The following is a 17,099-nucleotide window of genomic DNA, read 5'->3' on the forward strand; positions in this document are numbered from 1 at the left end:
TTTATTGCTTGTTTTTGCTAGCCGCATTATTCTGACCACTTTTTTTATTAACTTTGCTACTTATCTGAACTGTTTTTGAAATCTAATACTGCTTGCACATTAAATTATTGTTTTCGTAAGTGTTTTTCATCTGTTTAAATTTAAAGGGCTACACACTCAAGTGTGATAGCCTGTTTTTTGTGTTAAAAGTGTTTTATTGGTGTATTTGCTTTAACTTTAAAAAAATCCGATCCCTCTACTTGTTTCCTGCCTTTCTAGAACTAGTAAAGTCTGGTTTTCAGATTTTGCTGAATTCTGGGCTGTTTGTAAGTTCTTGTGTTGCCCAGACATTTCTAAGTTACAGGGAACCTTCTCTGTTCATCGGTGAGAGTAGTGAGCTTTGGAAAAGCCTACCTGTCACCGGAGGAGTGGTGTCAGCTCAGAAACTGTAGTTTTATTGGCCATTTTGGGCTACTTCTATCCCTTTCATCTTTCTGTTTAAAAACCCATGTTTGCGCAGTTTTGCGCATCGCCATTTAACTAAAGTTAAACTATTCCAGGCGCCATAAAGTCTGCTCTTCAAATTTTCCCTTAGAACTAGCCAGTGTCTTAGTTTTAGCACTTGAATCTGCTACTTCGAGCTCAGCAGTTGCTCAGAACTTGTTGTAAGCACTGAATAGCCACAAATTACTAAAGCACTCAACCTTCCTCATTACCTAGGAGAAAACAGTTTTTGTACTTACTTTCCTCATTTGCCTAGAGGAAAACAGCTCTTGTACTTACTTTCCTCGCTTGTCTAGAGGAAAATAGTTTTTTATTCAGGCATTTCCAAGGGTCAGCTCCTAGTATTTTCTCCTGTCTAACTGATGAATCTGGTCATCTTGGGGCAATGTAGAAATTGCCTCATATACACAGACAACCCTACAACCTGTGAGAGATGCACTTATCTAGCCAAACTGGAGGCAAAGCTCTCTCCAACCAGGACTGAACTTGTCAGTCAAGAGGAGAAGGTGAACACTTGCACCACACCACATTCATCGCATAGTCTCACTAAACCTACACCACCAAAACCCACACACAGAAACACAAAAACATTCACAGAGGCTCTCAATAATAATATGCTACAGCAACAGAGACCTCCAAAGCAGAAATGCTGGCAACCTCCACCCCTCAACACAACTCAAAAGACACATAACTCACAGACTCAGTGTGCCACTCAACCACAGGCATAAGGCAAAACAATGCACCCAACACATTAGTCATAGGTATCTCTATAGTCAGGTACACTGATGTCCCACTCACCAAACTAGACAAGGAGAAGGTTACTGTTAGCTGTCGGGTGCCAGGATCTGCCACATAACCCACGCACAATACAAATATGACTCTGTCATTGTCCATGGTGGTGTGAATGACCTGAGACGTACCTCCCTGGACTACATGAAAAGAGACATAGAAGAGTTCTCCGATCTTGTAATCAAGGCCGGTATGACCCTAGCCCTGAGTAGCATCCTACCTTCACCCAGAATGATACCGCAGTACAAGGAAAAAATTACTGACTTCAACAACTGGCTAAGCTTCTGGTATCATTCTAAGAGGGTCCAGTATCTGTCTGCCTGAGATGACAAGGTCAACAGGCCACGATGCTATGCCAAAGACGGCCTGCACCTGTCGCCCCTGGGATTCCAGATTCTGGCTAAGGCTCTTGCCGCCCCTATATACTGACTTTTTTAGGCAAGGATCAAATGACAAATCCACCAATGTAACAGGTACAGGCAAGCAAAAACTGAGGGTAATTTTACTCAACACTAGAAGTCTAAACCTCAAAATGCACTCAATCAAGGCACTCCTTAAATGCATAACATCGATATCTGTGCAGTGACTGAAACCTGGCTCAAAGCTTCAGAGAGCACCCCTGTATTACCAGGCTATAACTCATACCATACCTTTCAGCTACCTAACCTGGATCAGAACACCAAAGGTGGAGGTGTGTCCATATTCATTAAGGATATCCACACTTCCAGGTTAGTTGCCCAACGTAATGCATCCAGAATTATCCAAGTGCAACTAACTCTGGGCAAAACTGCAATCCAAATTGTAGCTTGCTACAGATCCCCCACCATGCTCCAGGATTCCCAGTACTCTTTTCTGGATATACTGGAAAATATTAGGGTTCAACCAAATACCCTAATAATGGGAGATTTCAAATACCCCACAATTAACTGGGAAAACTACTCATGTACCAACTCCTTTGCTCAACGCTTTATAGAATTCATAAATTCCAATGCCCTGGACCAACTTATCCACACCTCCACCAGGGGCAACAATATCCTAGACCTAGTCATTACCAACATGAGTGACCAGTGTTCCACACCTGAAGTCAACTCCTCATTGGTCAGATCCGACCATAAGCTATCCACCATAGATCTCCACATCCCGCCCCCACCCCCCCATTAAGGAAACCACTGTAAAAAATTTCTCCAAAGCCAATTTCATGCTTTTCAAGACAGAAGAGACAAACTTTACGACACCCATGCAGATGGACAATACAGTTATGACTGCTGAATCCTACACAAATGCACTCTATAAGCACTTACACGATTGCGTGGATTGTGCTATCCCAAACAGAACCAAGATGCTATCCTCCAAAAAAAGGAAGCCAATTTGGTGGCCCCCTGCCATAATCAAACTGTACAACAGAAGGAAGAAATTGTTGCAAAGAGAGTAAAATCCCATGATTGGAGGAACTCCATGGTCAGCCTCAGTAAGAAACTGAGATCCCTCATAAAATCATCCAAAGCTAGCTATGAAAACAAGATTGGCACTGATTCCAAGGACAACCATAAAGCATTCTATAGCTATGTCAAGAATCTCAATGGCAACACCCAGATCTACGAGAATGGCATGAAAATCACAGAACCAACTGATATTGCCAACATCCTGGCTGATACGTTCAGTGCTAACTTTACCCCCTCTCATCCCCTAAAGGGCCCATATCTATACTGGAAGAAAGCAGAGCCCCTGCAATCACTACTGCACAGGTAAAAAATGTACTCTGCAAAGCCAAGAACACAGCATTCATGGGACCAGACAACATCCCATGCTGCGTTCTACACGAAATTCAGAATGAACTGCCCCCCCCCACACACACACACACACACACTTAAGCACCATGTTCAATCATAGCCTCATGTCAGGCTTTGTACCCACTGAATGGTGCACAGCAACAGTTCTACCACTCCACAAAGGAGGAGCCACCATGGACCCCAGGAACTATTGCCCTAGTAGCCTGATGAGCCTGGTCTGCAAGGCCATGGAACATATCATCATGGAACTCATAAACAAAGATATTGGTTAACCTCCAAACTTTGGACCCCACCCAGCTCGTGTTTGTGAAAGGCTGATCATGTCTCCTGAACCTGACTGACTTCTTTGAAACAGTCACCAAACCCGTAGATGGGGGTAAGGCAGTTCACACAGCCTATCTTGACCTCGCCAAGGCTTTCCACACCATCCTTCATTCTGGAATTATAGACAAACTCACTAAACTGGGTATAAATCCATACATCACAAGATGGGTCACCAACTGACTCACTGACAGAGCCCACACTGTAAAAGTTGCAGACTCTAAATCTGACTTCAAACCAGCGACAAGTGGAGTACCACAGGGCTCAGTCCTGGGTCCTCTCCTGTTTGGTATCTACTTCTCTGAAGTACAGGCTAACATGAAGTACGCAGATGACTGCAAATTAGGTGCCACAGTCAAGTCCTCAAATGACATGGACATCCTACAAAAGGGCCTCACTGAGACAGATGCCTGGTGTCAGAGCCATAGCCTCAAGCTCAACGCTAAAAAGTCCATTGCCATCCCCTATGGAAAAAACTCTGTACCCATGAACTACCACACAGGCGGCAGTCCACTTAATGCCGAAGATGTGATAAGAGACCTTGGGACTCAGGTGGACAGTAGTCTTTCCTTTGATAATCACATCGCCACAGTAGTCAGGAAATCCTTCTACATGGCACACCTCATCACGAAAGGGTTATCATCCAACAAAAAAGAGGTCATTGTTCCCCTCTACTCGGCTCTCATTAGACCCATTATTGAGTACAACGCCCCTTTTGGAATGTACCTCACAATACATCTGCAGCAGCTGGAAAGGCCACAGAAGTACCTCACAAAGAGGTTTACGGGACTCAAACAGACGCCCTACGATGACTGTCTCATAAAACTCCAGCTTTACTCCGCAGCAAATCACCTGCTCCAAGGTGATCTCTGCCTAACATACAAAGCTATGTCAAAGCCAGAGCTGTTCGACATGCGACACCTTATGAAATCCCAATCCCTCTGACATACACGCTCTAGGGACCTAAACCTTGCCACCAGAATAAACAGAACATGCTGGAGGGATAGATTCCTGTCCCAGAGACTTTCCATACTCTGGAACAAGCTACCTATGTCAAGCAGAGTACCTCATTAGCACTCTTCAAGAAAAATCTTAATGAGCGGATGAGAAATAGGAAATTCATCCCAGGGATCACTTCTGTGGCTCTGCTTGACAGGGGCACAGGAAAATAACTTTCTTGGGTGGCAAAAGCCAGGGAACTTTGTTGGCTAGGCTTGCATAGTCCCCTGGGCTAATAGCCTAGTACCTACCTATAAACCTCATGGAATAAGCTCTAGGAGGCTTGTGCAAGGGTAAACATTTTTGTCATATACAGAAATACATTCAGTTAACCATTTGTCCAGCCTAACTTTGGATACTGGTTTGCCCAGTCTGTTAGGAGAAAAATATTTCCTGAAGTGTCTGGGTCTGTGAAGATAAAAGCAAAGTTGTCTATGCACATCCAAAAGCTGGAGCATATACTCTCCATTATTTGAAAAGTTAGGAAAGAAAACCGGTAGATTAATGACCTGGTTTATGTTGGACTTCTGAGCTAGCTTAAGCAAGAAAGATAGATTTATTTGCAGACATACCCAGTCTTTGAAAAAACAGTTAAGGAGGTTTAGAAGCCAGAGCCTGGAGTTCAGATAATTGTCTAGCTGATGTGATAGCAACCAAAAAATGATTCCCCAAGACAAAAATTTAAATTCTGCTTTAGCTGAAGGTTCAAAGGGAGTTTGTGTCAAGGCCTGAACCATGATACTTAAATCCCAAGGAGGGGAAGGCTCCTTCAATGGGGGGGGTCTAAGTAAAAAGGCTCCTTTGAGAAAGGCTTACATAGTTTGTAAGAGGCTAAGGTAGAACTCAACTTTAATAGCTGAAAAGCTTTCCCTTCAGTGAAAATTTAAGCTAAAATTTAAGGATAGATGGCAGCAGTGCTGAAAAAGGGTCCAGGTCCTTACTAAGGGCCAGGGAACAAATCTTTCCCATTTACTTTTGTAAAAATTTCTAGTAGAAGCTTTTTGACAAGATAATAGGTTATGACAAACTAGGGAGAAGACCATGGGCTAGGCTGTCTAGCAGTCAATGGAAGTGGTGAAACATGCAGTTAGTTTGAGGCCTGCTAAGTCTGGATGAGTCATAACAATTGGGTGGTGCAGGAAGTCTGGACTGTGAACCAGTATTCAGGGTGGATACAGGATGTGAGGCCAAAGGAATCTGACAAGGTTAGAAGGGTGCAATGAGGATAGCCATGTTCTTTAACCAGAACACTTTCTGTAGAAATTTGGGAATTAGAGGTAACCATGGATAAGCATAAAGGATATCGGAGGGACAATTGTGGACTACAGCATCTCTTGCTGATTACCCCATTGGAAGGATCAGGGGAAAGAACTTGCTGCATTTGTGGTTGAGGGAAAGGCAAACAGATTGCAGTATGGCTGGCCTCCTCAATAGAAAACCTTCTCCATTATTCTGATATTGAAAGACCATTCGTGCAGCATCAGAATTGACATGTGCATTACTATTAGAAAGTGACTGGAAGATGATGCTTTTTCTAGCTGATTTTTATTTCTATAAATGCTACTTCCTTCTGACTGGGTGGAACATCACAGATTTTCTTCACATTGGTGGGAGGGAATAGAGAAAATGGTATAGCATAACATCTGGATATGATTTTCTGTGCCCAGGAATCTTTTGTAATAGATATTCAGGCTCTCCAGTGCAGAGACAAATGTCCGCTGACTGCCTCCAGAGGGCAGCAGGTCGGCCTCCTTTCAGAAGCACTGCTAGGGCTTATCTGAGAAGGAATCCCTAAAGCCCTGGTTCAGTTGGCCACCTCTGCCGTGAGGATGGTGTCTTTCATTTGAATTCCCCCCTGCCTCTGGAGGAACTGCCTCCATGTGATTCTTGAGAAGAGCCATGACATTTTTTAAACAACATTTTTTCCACCTCCTCTCTGATTCCTTGAGAAAGGTCTTTGAGGGGTTGAAAAAGGTATACCTACAGAAAACAGGGTCTTTCTCTCTTGTTTACATCTGGACAGCATGTCTTTTATCTTGGGGCCAAACAGGGAAGAGCCATCAAAAGGTGCACTGATGAAGAAAGACATAAATGGCTCCACAAAATCACATAATCACATTCAGGCATGTCTCCTGATGGCTGTGCCTGAACCCACAGCCTATAAGATACTTTCCACTGCATGGGAGATCAGCCTCATGGATACATTTGAAACAGACTGGAGGGTGACCAGTTGCAAGGAGATTCTATTTTCTTACTCAGCTGACATGGACCCAGAAAGAGATTTGGCAAGCTCCTTGGTCAAATCTCTTTGTAACCTCAAAAAGTGTGCCAGATAATTTAGTGGGCTGATGGCAAAGGTCTCTGAAGCTTACATGAGCTTCCTAAACCTATCCAAAGCCCTGGGCTTTCTGATAGGAAGATGGACAGAAGAACTCCTTTCTGCTAGTGCCTTCTTAGTGGCTGCAGCCCCAACCATGGCATCCACCAAGACTCCCTTGCTCCAGTGTGCCCGGTCCTTATGAGGAGCGCAAAGGTTGTCTGGTCTTTTCAGTATTGGCTCTATAGTATCCAGCTCCTTCCATGTCTGTTGAGGAACAAGGACTATGAGCTCATCGGCTGGGGGGGGTCACTCAAGAAGTAGATGGGCCAGACAAAAAAGCCTCCATGAACACCAATTCCTCCTGGGAGGGGGTATCAGAGGGGGTGTGTGTTAGAGGACCAGCCACCTTTTTGTTTCAGAAGCTCCTGTACGTCTCCAAAGGACATGTCTTTGGGTGGTGAACTGGGGGATCCCTCCCACTCATCAAAATCAGTTTCCTCCATGAGAGATTCCTGTGGGGAATTTAAGTGCCTCCCCTTAAACCTTCTCTTCTGAGAGACTTCATTATTGGAGTGCTTTGTGGAAGTACTGGAAGAGATGACAATGTCCTGATGGACCAGCTGGAAAGGATGGAAGAGCCTCAGAGCTAAGAACTGGATGAAACAGGGCCGTCTCTTCTCTAGACAAGGAGAAAGCCCTCTCCACAACCTCAAAGGCAGAAAGCCTAGGGGACACAGATAGCAATGGCACAGAAGCTGGGGTTTCTTGAACCATCAGTTCCTGCATCCACACTGGCACCCCACCCAAGGAGGAAATCAGACTTGAGCTATCCAGCAACAAAGCCCCGGGGGAAGAGATGTCTCTGAAAACTCCTCAGCTGACTCCAACCGCCAGACCCAGCACTGATGCTTCTGCTCCCAGAGTCTTCCAGCTCTGAAAGGCTCAGATCTGGTCGATTCAGGGAAACCACTGGAGTCAAAGAACACATCATCTTATGATCCATGAAGGCTGCCACGCAGCTCTTGGATTCAAAGGTTCCAAAACAGTGGGTCAAATCAGAGAAGGAGATACCAAGTGGGAAGTGGACAAAGGATGGCTTGCAGATCCAGGGGGAGTAAGAGCTGGGAGAACCCACAGCTGAATCGGCACTCTGAGAAATTTATCCTCCTATCCACATTGGCTTCTGGAAGATCTAAGAGAAGATATGGTGGATGGAGGTTGAGTGTCTTAGTGGAGATCCCTCCAGCAAAGGAGAAGGGAGCTGTGATGACACTGGATCTGACAGGAGCAGAGAGGTACAGATCTGAGATCATCTATGTTTCAAAATGGTCAAATCCGAGACAGACAGATCCGATTTCTTATGCACTATTAAATGGGGCTCAGATGAAGGAACCGACATGGAAGAACAGTTGGGAGACCTCTTATGGGATGTTTTTCCTTGCAGCTGACTCTGATTTACCCTTGTCAGACTTTCTGATAGGGGTTTGAGCTCTAGCATCTGAGTAAATGGAGGAAGAAGGAAAAAGGCCTCTTAAATCTAACTTATTCCTCTGACTGGTTAAAGCTCTGGAATTAAAGCCAGAACAGATTGAAAAATCCACTTCTAAATGAACAATAAACAGGGCCTAGGCAATACACGCATTCCCTGTAGGCATCTGGCACAGGTAACACATTTTATGAACCACCAAGGCTTGTCAGCCATGATATAAAACAATCAACAGTGATACAGTAACTAGAGAAAAACACTTAAACTCTAAAGATAGAAAAGTTTTTTTTTTTTTTAGCAGAAAGAAGAAACCAAGAACGAATGAGGAAAAACTACCGACAATGGTAGAAAGAAATACTCAAAAAAGTACAAAGGAGAATGAATACCAATGATGGTATTTAAAGAGAGAAACAAAAAATGGTAGCTATAAGGGAGGCAGAAATATGCTCAAAACAGTAACTAAAAGGGGCAAAAAGAGCTCAAAACTCTGAGAAAGAATAGAATTACTGTATTAAGGAGCTTTTCTCCCTGGGCTTCCATTGAAAATGGGCTCACATCGGCCCAATGGACTTTCCCGGTTAACAAACTGCAAATAAATAAATAAATAAATAAATAATTGGTGGGAGGTAGGATTATAAGAGAATATACAAGTAATAAGTAAGATTTAACTCATGACCTACAAGAACTCCAGTACACTCAAGAGCAGTGGGTGATGGCGGCAAATGAGACCTAAGGTATGTAAGGTAGGGGGCATTATGGGTAAAGGGAGGGGCTTGAGAATTCTTGGATCTGATGATCTGGTAGAAGCGGCCTAGTTGGATCAGAATACTTGATCTCAAACCATCAGTTGGGAAATGAATGAAAAGGACATCAGGTACCATTATTCCTTTGGAAAAAAAATGTTTGTTTTACTTTGTGGGGCTAGCAAAGTTTATTACAGTGCTTTTTACTGTTTGTTTATTGGCAAAAAGTGACTTTTTACAACTTTACATTTTTACCAGCTTTTGCTGCTTGTTTTCTCTGGAAAAAAGGCACCATTTTTGGCTTGACCATGGAACACTTTATCAGTTCCATGGTTGGTCGTTCTAGCCACAAAAAGAAAAAGTTATGCAAACAACCTTTGCCACCAAAACAGGTAGTAATTTGCCTTGGCCACTGGTAGGTGACTCTGCTGTGACCAAATCTGGCTGCTCAGACCACTCATCTTTTACCCCATATCCCTCTGCTTTTACTCCATATCCCTCTGGTGTAGCATCAACAGCCAACTATCGACTGAGCATTAGCCACATCCTCTGCAGATGCTGAGGTTTCTCAGTGGGCAAGGAAATGCCACTCTTGTCAGTCCTGGCAGATGGAATGGGGTAGTCTTCTCTATTTAGTAAGAATGCCGTGCCCATCCTTAGGGAGGCTGTTCATATTAACAACACTGTTGGCACTATTCTTCCTGTCAACAAGAAACCGAAAACTAAACATGTATCTGCTTGTGCTTAAATTTCCCTAGACAGGCGTAGTTTACTAGATCTGCCTCAGGGTCTAATTCAGGCTATTGATCCTTCTTATAAGGCATTTATTGGTTAAAGAAAAAGGGATGCCTCTTTTCCTGAAGAGATTCAAGACTCTGAATATGGACAGGAAGATGAAGGGGCAGATGCAGGGATTTCTCTTCAGATTTCTGATTCAGATCCAGAGGAGAGCATAGTATCTGATTCTCGCTGTGGGGAGTTTCTCTTTCTCTGAGACTGTTTCCAGAATGTGCTGGTCTTTCAGTGGGAGAATAGAGAGGTTTTTCAGTCCCTCAGAAAATACTATGAGCTGTTACAAATGGAATTTCCAGAAATCGATCTCCTCTCTCTCTCTCTCTAGTCCATTCTACCAGCTAATGCTCGCAGCAGTCTGCCTGGCACAGAACATCAACTTGGACAGACAAACAAAACCAGACTTAAAATCTGAATGAAGGGCAAGCCTCCAAAGGGGCTGGAACTCAGGCTTACTGAAAAGACAATAATGGCATAGAATTTTATAATTTGTTTTGTAGAAAACTGTAGCACTTCCAGTTATACCCACCACCAGTTATATATGTCATCATAAGCAGTACAATTTTATAGAAGAATCATACCTGACTGCTGGGGTCCCACTGGACACAAGGACTAAGAGGATCCATCTGGGCAGCAGCTAAATGAAGACATTTTCCCATTAAGTACAAGCACTCTGCTCTCCTCTCTGTGGAACTGCCACTTAAACTGTGTGCACATTCTAACTGAACTAAGGCTGCATGGCCGACAGACTTGCACGTTGTTATCCACTCCTGCCAACAGAAAATTAGATTTTTATGAAGTATGGTACAACACAAGCACATAAAAGACAACTACAAGTGCGTGCTATACAAAAAAAAAAAAAAAGTCCAAATGGCCTTACCTATCTTATATATGAAACAAGTGTCATCTGTTTAACATGGTTATGCTTATCGTGGGGCATTAATGACAACACTTGGGCTCAAGCAACTACTGAGAGTTTCACACAGTTAGCACAGCCCCATACTAAATATATAGCAAGCTATAATTACCTGGATTTACATATATATATATATATATATATATATTCACTCGCACGCATACACACACACACACACACACACACACACACACACACTCTCTTAGCTAAAGTGGAAAAGCAGTAGGGTTCTCATAAAAAACAACATAAAAATCTTACAAAAGTATTCCTTCTCAAGTAAGGTTTTTATTCATCAAGTAATGATGAGCTCAGCGCTCAGGTTAACTATATCACCATGCAGAGTGCGGCACAGTAGAGTAGCAATCGGAAAACTGGATTATGGGCAGTTTGTAAGAGCCCTTTCCTGTCCCAAATCCTCCAGCATTAATCATTATTGTTCTTGTTTCTGAGGCAGTGAAGGTTTACTATCCACATTGTAAAGCTTATTTTACAACTGATATCAGCTAATACTCCAGATTTCTTGTCTTGTGAGGGAAGAGGTGTACACTACTCAAAGCAGCATATAAATCACAGAAAACTATGACATAACAATGATTGAGACAAAAGAAGTTATAAACTTGGTAAAAATATACCACCAGCAGAAAGTGAACACTATCACTAAAGCAGAACCCAAACTAGGTGCAGGCTAATACAGCCGTCAGGCTGAAAAAGGGCTGAAAAAGTGACTGCTACACCACACACACTGTTCATCAGCTGGGACTGCTACACTACACACTCTGTTCATCAGCTGGGACTGCTACACTACACACTCTGTTCATCAGCTGGGACTGCTACACTACAAACACTGTTCATCAGCTATGAAGGAAAATACCTCAAATGACTGTATAGCATGCTTTTAGGAAGGGTACTGCAGCAATAAAAAGAAAATGAATAGAATTCCTCCTCCCTTCCCCACCTAGTACTGCAATTTGTACACATCTTAACAGCTGTTGTAATGAGACTTGCTTAACAAGAATCCCTTATTTTAAGAGAAAAGCAGCACTGTTCTCTTCTGTAAGGATGAGCCAACCTTAAAACTGACCTACATTACCATGCAAGTGCTTCAGCGACTGCTTTTAGATCTGTTTAATCTCCATTGCTGACCATAGGCATCCTGCACTATAAAAAAACAGCAGCAATCTTCCAAGTCATAAATGTGAACTTCTCTTAGAATGACAAGGAGCACCATTCACTGAACCATGCAAATACTACAGTGTCCGCCGTTAGGCATACTTAACCTACAATGCCATGTTCAGACACTCCTTATTTTAAAACAATGATGTTAAGTGTGGTCATGAAAAATAAAGGTCAACTGCCCTTAAAATGACCTGCAACACCATACAATGAACTACACAAATATGTTAACATCTGCTATTAGACCTGCTTAACGTACACTGCTAAGTTCAGGTATTCTTCATTTTAAATGAACAGCAGAGGTGCTCTGCAGCAAAAAGGTGAACTGTTCTTAAACTGACCTGTAAAATCACACATGAGCTGTGCAGCTACTGTTAGGCAGTTTATCAAATTATTTAAACATATTTTTGCCAGTTCAAAACTATGCAATGGACTGATACAAACTGCAGTCTCCCTGCTCTGTTAATTTGCAAAGTATAGAAGTCACAAAACCAAAGCAAAACGTCAGGTAATGTTGCTGGAATCCACAAACCAGAATAAACTTGTAGTAAAAGAAGAAATACAGATCTCCTGGGTTAAATGGAATGCTTTCCCTTAAACCAGCTCTAAAGTCATGATCTTTAATTCCTTAGTTTATTATTATTTTTAATTTTGTTTTGTTTTTATTTATATATGAGAGTTAGATGAAATGTTTTTATAGGTATGTGATTTATTATTTTGTGCTTTGTGTGTGGACTCATGATGATGATGATGTCATCAGTGTGTGAGTAGCTGGTTGAGAGACTCAGCAGAGAGGGATGTTTGTGAGTTACATACACAGGTAATTGATTTTAATTAATTTCTTTAGATTGTTGTGAAGATCATTATTACTTTATTGACGGGAGGGGTTTTATGGCTTTATTTTGAAGTTTTTGTAGTATTGTTATTTGGTCTGATGAAGCATTGTTGTTTTTAATGCGAAAGTGCTTACCTTCATTAAACTGTTGTTTGCTTATTACTACGAGTTGGTATTTGGTGCTTTATACAACTTCTGCTGTATGAGGCTTTGTATTTCTTCTTTTATTACAAAGACAGAACTCATCTGGGTTTCTTATATTGTATTAAGACAGAATTCTCAATCCTTGTAAGAGTGATGTTAAGGCATCACCTTTAATGCATGTCACTAAACTTTCCTGGGTTTAAATGCAGTACTGTACTATGAACTGAAACCATTCAACTCACTTTTTTTGGTAGATTCTGGCTTTGGTAAAACCTCTGAGTATGGTGTCTGTCTGGACTATTCTTCATCCAAACAAACTAAAGTTTATCCACAAACTGTTTTTGCTTTGTATGATAGTCACGTTACCACATTACCCTGTTTCATACTTTCCTTGCTGTTTCCATAGTACATTAATTAAATGGTACAAATTAAATAGATATGTAGATGGCACACATTTTTTTTTAGTTTGATGCAGTTTCTGAATAAATGCATGTTCCTGGTTGTGCTGCCAATCCATTTCTAGTCTTGCCAGATGGCATTGTGCATATAATGGCTGCAGCGCCTGATGACAGGTGGCTCGCTTTGTTCTTCCCCAACTTCATCCCCATCACCTTGAATTGGTTCCTTTGTACTTCAATGATCCCACCCACCTTCCGTAATGCACAAGTAAAACTAAAACTTCCACTCTTGCATCACCATTTTATTACTTATTGCTCCCTGTCCCTCAGGGACCACATATGATGCCTTATAACCTAAATGGAAAGTTGTGTACTCACCATAATGGTAGATCTGTGTTGTCTGTTTCCATCCTTCCTGAACTTATAGGTCTTTGGATCCAAGTTGCATTCAACTTCCATCACTTTCAAGCTGTGGATGCGGTGCTCAGGCACCTCCCCTTTTCCATAATTCCCCCATGCTGACCCAACTAACTCAGACTGAGTCTGCCCACAAAAAAAGGGCATTTATACAGTGTTGAAGATAGAAGTAAAAAAAAAGAAAAACAGCTGATACACATGGGCTCAATAAGAAAAAAGTCAAGGAACCAAGGCTAAGTCAGTTAGAGGGGTCCATGAGTTAAAAATCCATATACCATAAAATATGGGGAAGGGGGGTGAGAAGTTGAGGAAGGATGGAAACAGACAGCACAGATCTATCATTATGGTGATTAAATAAGTTTCATATCTGATGCTGTCTTTTCTATCCATTCCTGAAAGTATGGGACAGAGTCATGAGCTACTTTACTACCCTGGTGGTGTCTTATGGAATGATATTTCGGAGCACAGCCAAACCAAAGTAGGCTCTGATCTGGAGTGTATGTCCAATTTATAATGTGAGATTAAGGTGTGAACCTTGGATCAGGTGGCAGCTGCACAGATGTCATCAAGATGTCTATTGGAAAATAAGCTGTCAAAGAGGTTACAGATCCAGTAGAATGGGTCTTTGGGGTACAGGCAGTGATAAACCCCTTTCTTTGTACACATAGGACATACATTCAGACTGCCAAGTGGACAGAGTGACTTTGAATATCCCCTTTCCCATCTTGACAGGCCAGTAAGAGACGGACAACGTATGGCTTTTCCTCAATATAAAGAACATTGTACCTGATGGTGAACATCCAGTAAGTGCAACATATATCCACCTTTGTTTGAAAAATTTGTAGAAAACCCAGGAGGATTTATGGACTGGTTGATAGAAGATTCTGAAGCCACCTTTGGAAGAAACGAAAAACTGGTTTTCAAGCACAATCTGTCTTATGGGAAGCTATGTATGGAATTTCTGGAAACAAGGCATGGATTTCAGATATTCTTCTAGCAGAAGTAACAGCAACCAGGAAAAGACCTTCCATGATAAAAATTTTAAATCAACTTTAGCAGCAGGTTCAAAAGGAGGGCAAGTTAAGGCTTGCAGAAAAATTGTAATATCCCAGGGAGGAACTGGATCTCTAAGCAGGGGATGTAATAGAAAGGTTCCTCTAAGAAAAGCTTTAGATAGTCTTAAGGATGCAATGAGTGTATGATTCTCATTAATGTGAAAAAAGATATGGCTGCTAATTGTACATTGATAGTGGAATAGGGAACTAATAATAAGGACATTGTTCGATAGCTGCTAAAAATGACCACAAATCCTTACAAATCTGGTTCTCCATCGTGACATATTTTTTCAAGATACTGTCAACATGTTTAGCACTAGCATATGTGATGGAAAACCTAGCATTAGCTAAGACTCTCATTGGAGGGTCTGTGGTACTTTTGGCAATCCAAACAAGGTGGGAATTCTCTGTGAAACCACCGATAAGTAATTGAACATTTCTACATCTATAACTCCTCCCAAAAAAATAGGTTTCCCAAAAAGCCATTAATGCATTTATATGCAGTATTCAGTTCACTGTTCGAACACGTGTGAAACAGACATCAGGAACTTATGCCATGCTAAACATAACTGTAATATAAATATGTCTAGGGATGAACATGAGGCATTGCAAATGTTTAAATCATTACCAGTGCGTGCGCTGAAACCAGACAAGGGAGGGGGTTTGGTGTTAATGGACATGGAAACTTACAATGAGAGGATGAGGAATGTGATTAGTGGTAACATTTACGAGGCATCTAGTGTCAGTGAACTGAATACTGCGTATAAACAATGTCCTTATCAGGACAACATTGGTTTGTTGACTATAGATTTTACTGATTTATACTTTTCAATACCCCACAATTTGGGTATTGATTGGGTGGTGGAGCAAATGCTAGCCCATGAAGCAGAGAGTAATGAAGTGCGTTTGGTACAGGAATTGTTGTACGCCATTTTAACCAACAATTTTGTGATATTTGACAATGATATCTACATCCAAAAAGTAGGGGTGGCTATGGGCTCCCTGTGTGGAGCCAGTTTTGCCAACTTGGTTATGGCACAATGGGAACATCAGCATGTGTTGAACACACTTGAGATTAGGACTAGGGTCAAAGTTTATACAAGATTCCTTGACAATGGTTTTGTTTTGTTTGATGGGGACAGAGTGGAGGTAGATACATTTGTAGAAAAGATTAATAACAGTACTACTTTTTTGAAGTTTACCCACACTTTTGCAGAGGACAGCATAGCCTATCTAGATGTTTATTTGAAGAAGGATTTTGTAAATAAGTGTTTCATGGCTAGCATCTACCATAAAGAAACATATTCTAACACAATGCTCCATTACTCTAGTGCCCACCCCCAACATCAGAAGAAATCTATAGTCAAGGGACAATTGGTTCATGCTGCTCAGATGGTATCACAGGATGTTAGTTTTGTTGAAGAATGTGAGGTTTTGAAGGACATGTTTACCAAGAGAGGTTACCGTGAGTCAATGATTTTGGAAATAATAGAGGAGATACAAAACAAAAGAAGACTGGGAGTTTACAAACCTATTTTGACAGGTAAACCATGATGTCTAGTACTGGCTACACTAACACAGGCTCCCGCTCTGTTGTTTCCACTGATGAAGATAATGTGGATGATAATGGGCTGAGCTTTACGATGAGATTTATTACCCCTAAAGTATAGAGGCAGATTTAATAGACTGTATCCTGGTGAGAAACTGGGGCTTGCTCAGTTTTGATTCTGACATAATAAGTAAATTGGGTGACAGACCTTACGTCACTTACAGAAAAGGTTATAATTTAAAGAGTATCATGGAGAGGAATAGTGGAATGTGTCACGGATTAATGGGACTTTCAAGTGTGAGGCGTGCTGTTGTTGCAGGCACTTGGTTGGCAACTGGGGCCAGTTTTTCAAATGCTAACAAAACTTACAGGATAAAGGGAAGATATACATGCAATTCGAGGTCTGTAGTTTACCTTGCTACCTGTCTGCTTTGCCCCGCATTTTATGTGGGCAAGACTGACAGGAAGTTGAAAGAAAGGATCTATGAGCATGTATACAGCATAAGGAAGGCTAAGTTAGGGAATGTCCTGGTCAAACAATGTAGTGAGAATCCCACTCACTCTTTTGTGTTTAGGGTTTTAAATCAAATTACATCAGATGTAAAAGGGGGCCCTTACCAGTTACTGCTAGAGAGACAGGAATTGATTTGGCAGCTGAGGTTGAATTCCTACAGAGCTCCGGGTCTTAATGACAAGGTTTCTCTTTCGTGCATACTGAAATTAAGAAGTCTGCTGAGATAGAGCAATGGCCATCTGATGTTTGTGTTGACGGTAGTTGCACATGTATTGGCGTGTGCTTATTTCCATTTGTCTACATGTTCGTATGACATTAAAGCAATCATTATATTAACAACATGTTTTTATAAATCTTGAAATGTGAACGTTGGGG

At 41.7% G+C, this 17,099-nt stretch overlaps 1 protein-coding gene across 1 annotated transcript in view; it reads right to left on the minus strand.

The window, feature by feature from the left end:
* CFAP46 (cilia and flagella associated protein 46) overlaps nucleotides 1-17,099 on the minus strand; it is a 3,596,153-nt gene that overhangs the window by 1,086,281 nt on the left and 2,492,773 nt on the right. The window contains exon 44 of the mRNA XM_044056880.1: nucleotides 10,305-10,493. Within this exon, the coding sequence (XP_043912815.1) occupies nucleotides 10,305-10,493 (189 nt within the window). The remainder of the gene's footprint in view (nucleotides 1-10,304; nucleotides 10,494-17,099) is intronic.

The sequence above is a fragment of the Protopterus annectens genome, chromosome 14.part0 (assembly GCF_019279795.1).
Source record: "Protopterus annectens isolate FY-2018-M chromosome 14.part0, PAN1.0, whole genome shotgun sequence".
Lineage (NCBI taxonomy): Eukaryota > Metazoa > Chordata > Ceratodontiformes > Protopteridae > Protopterus > Protopterus annectens.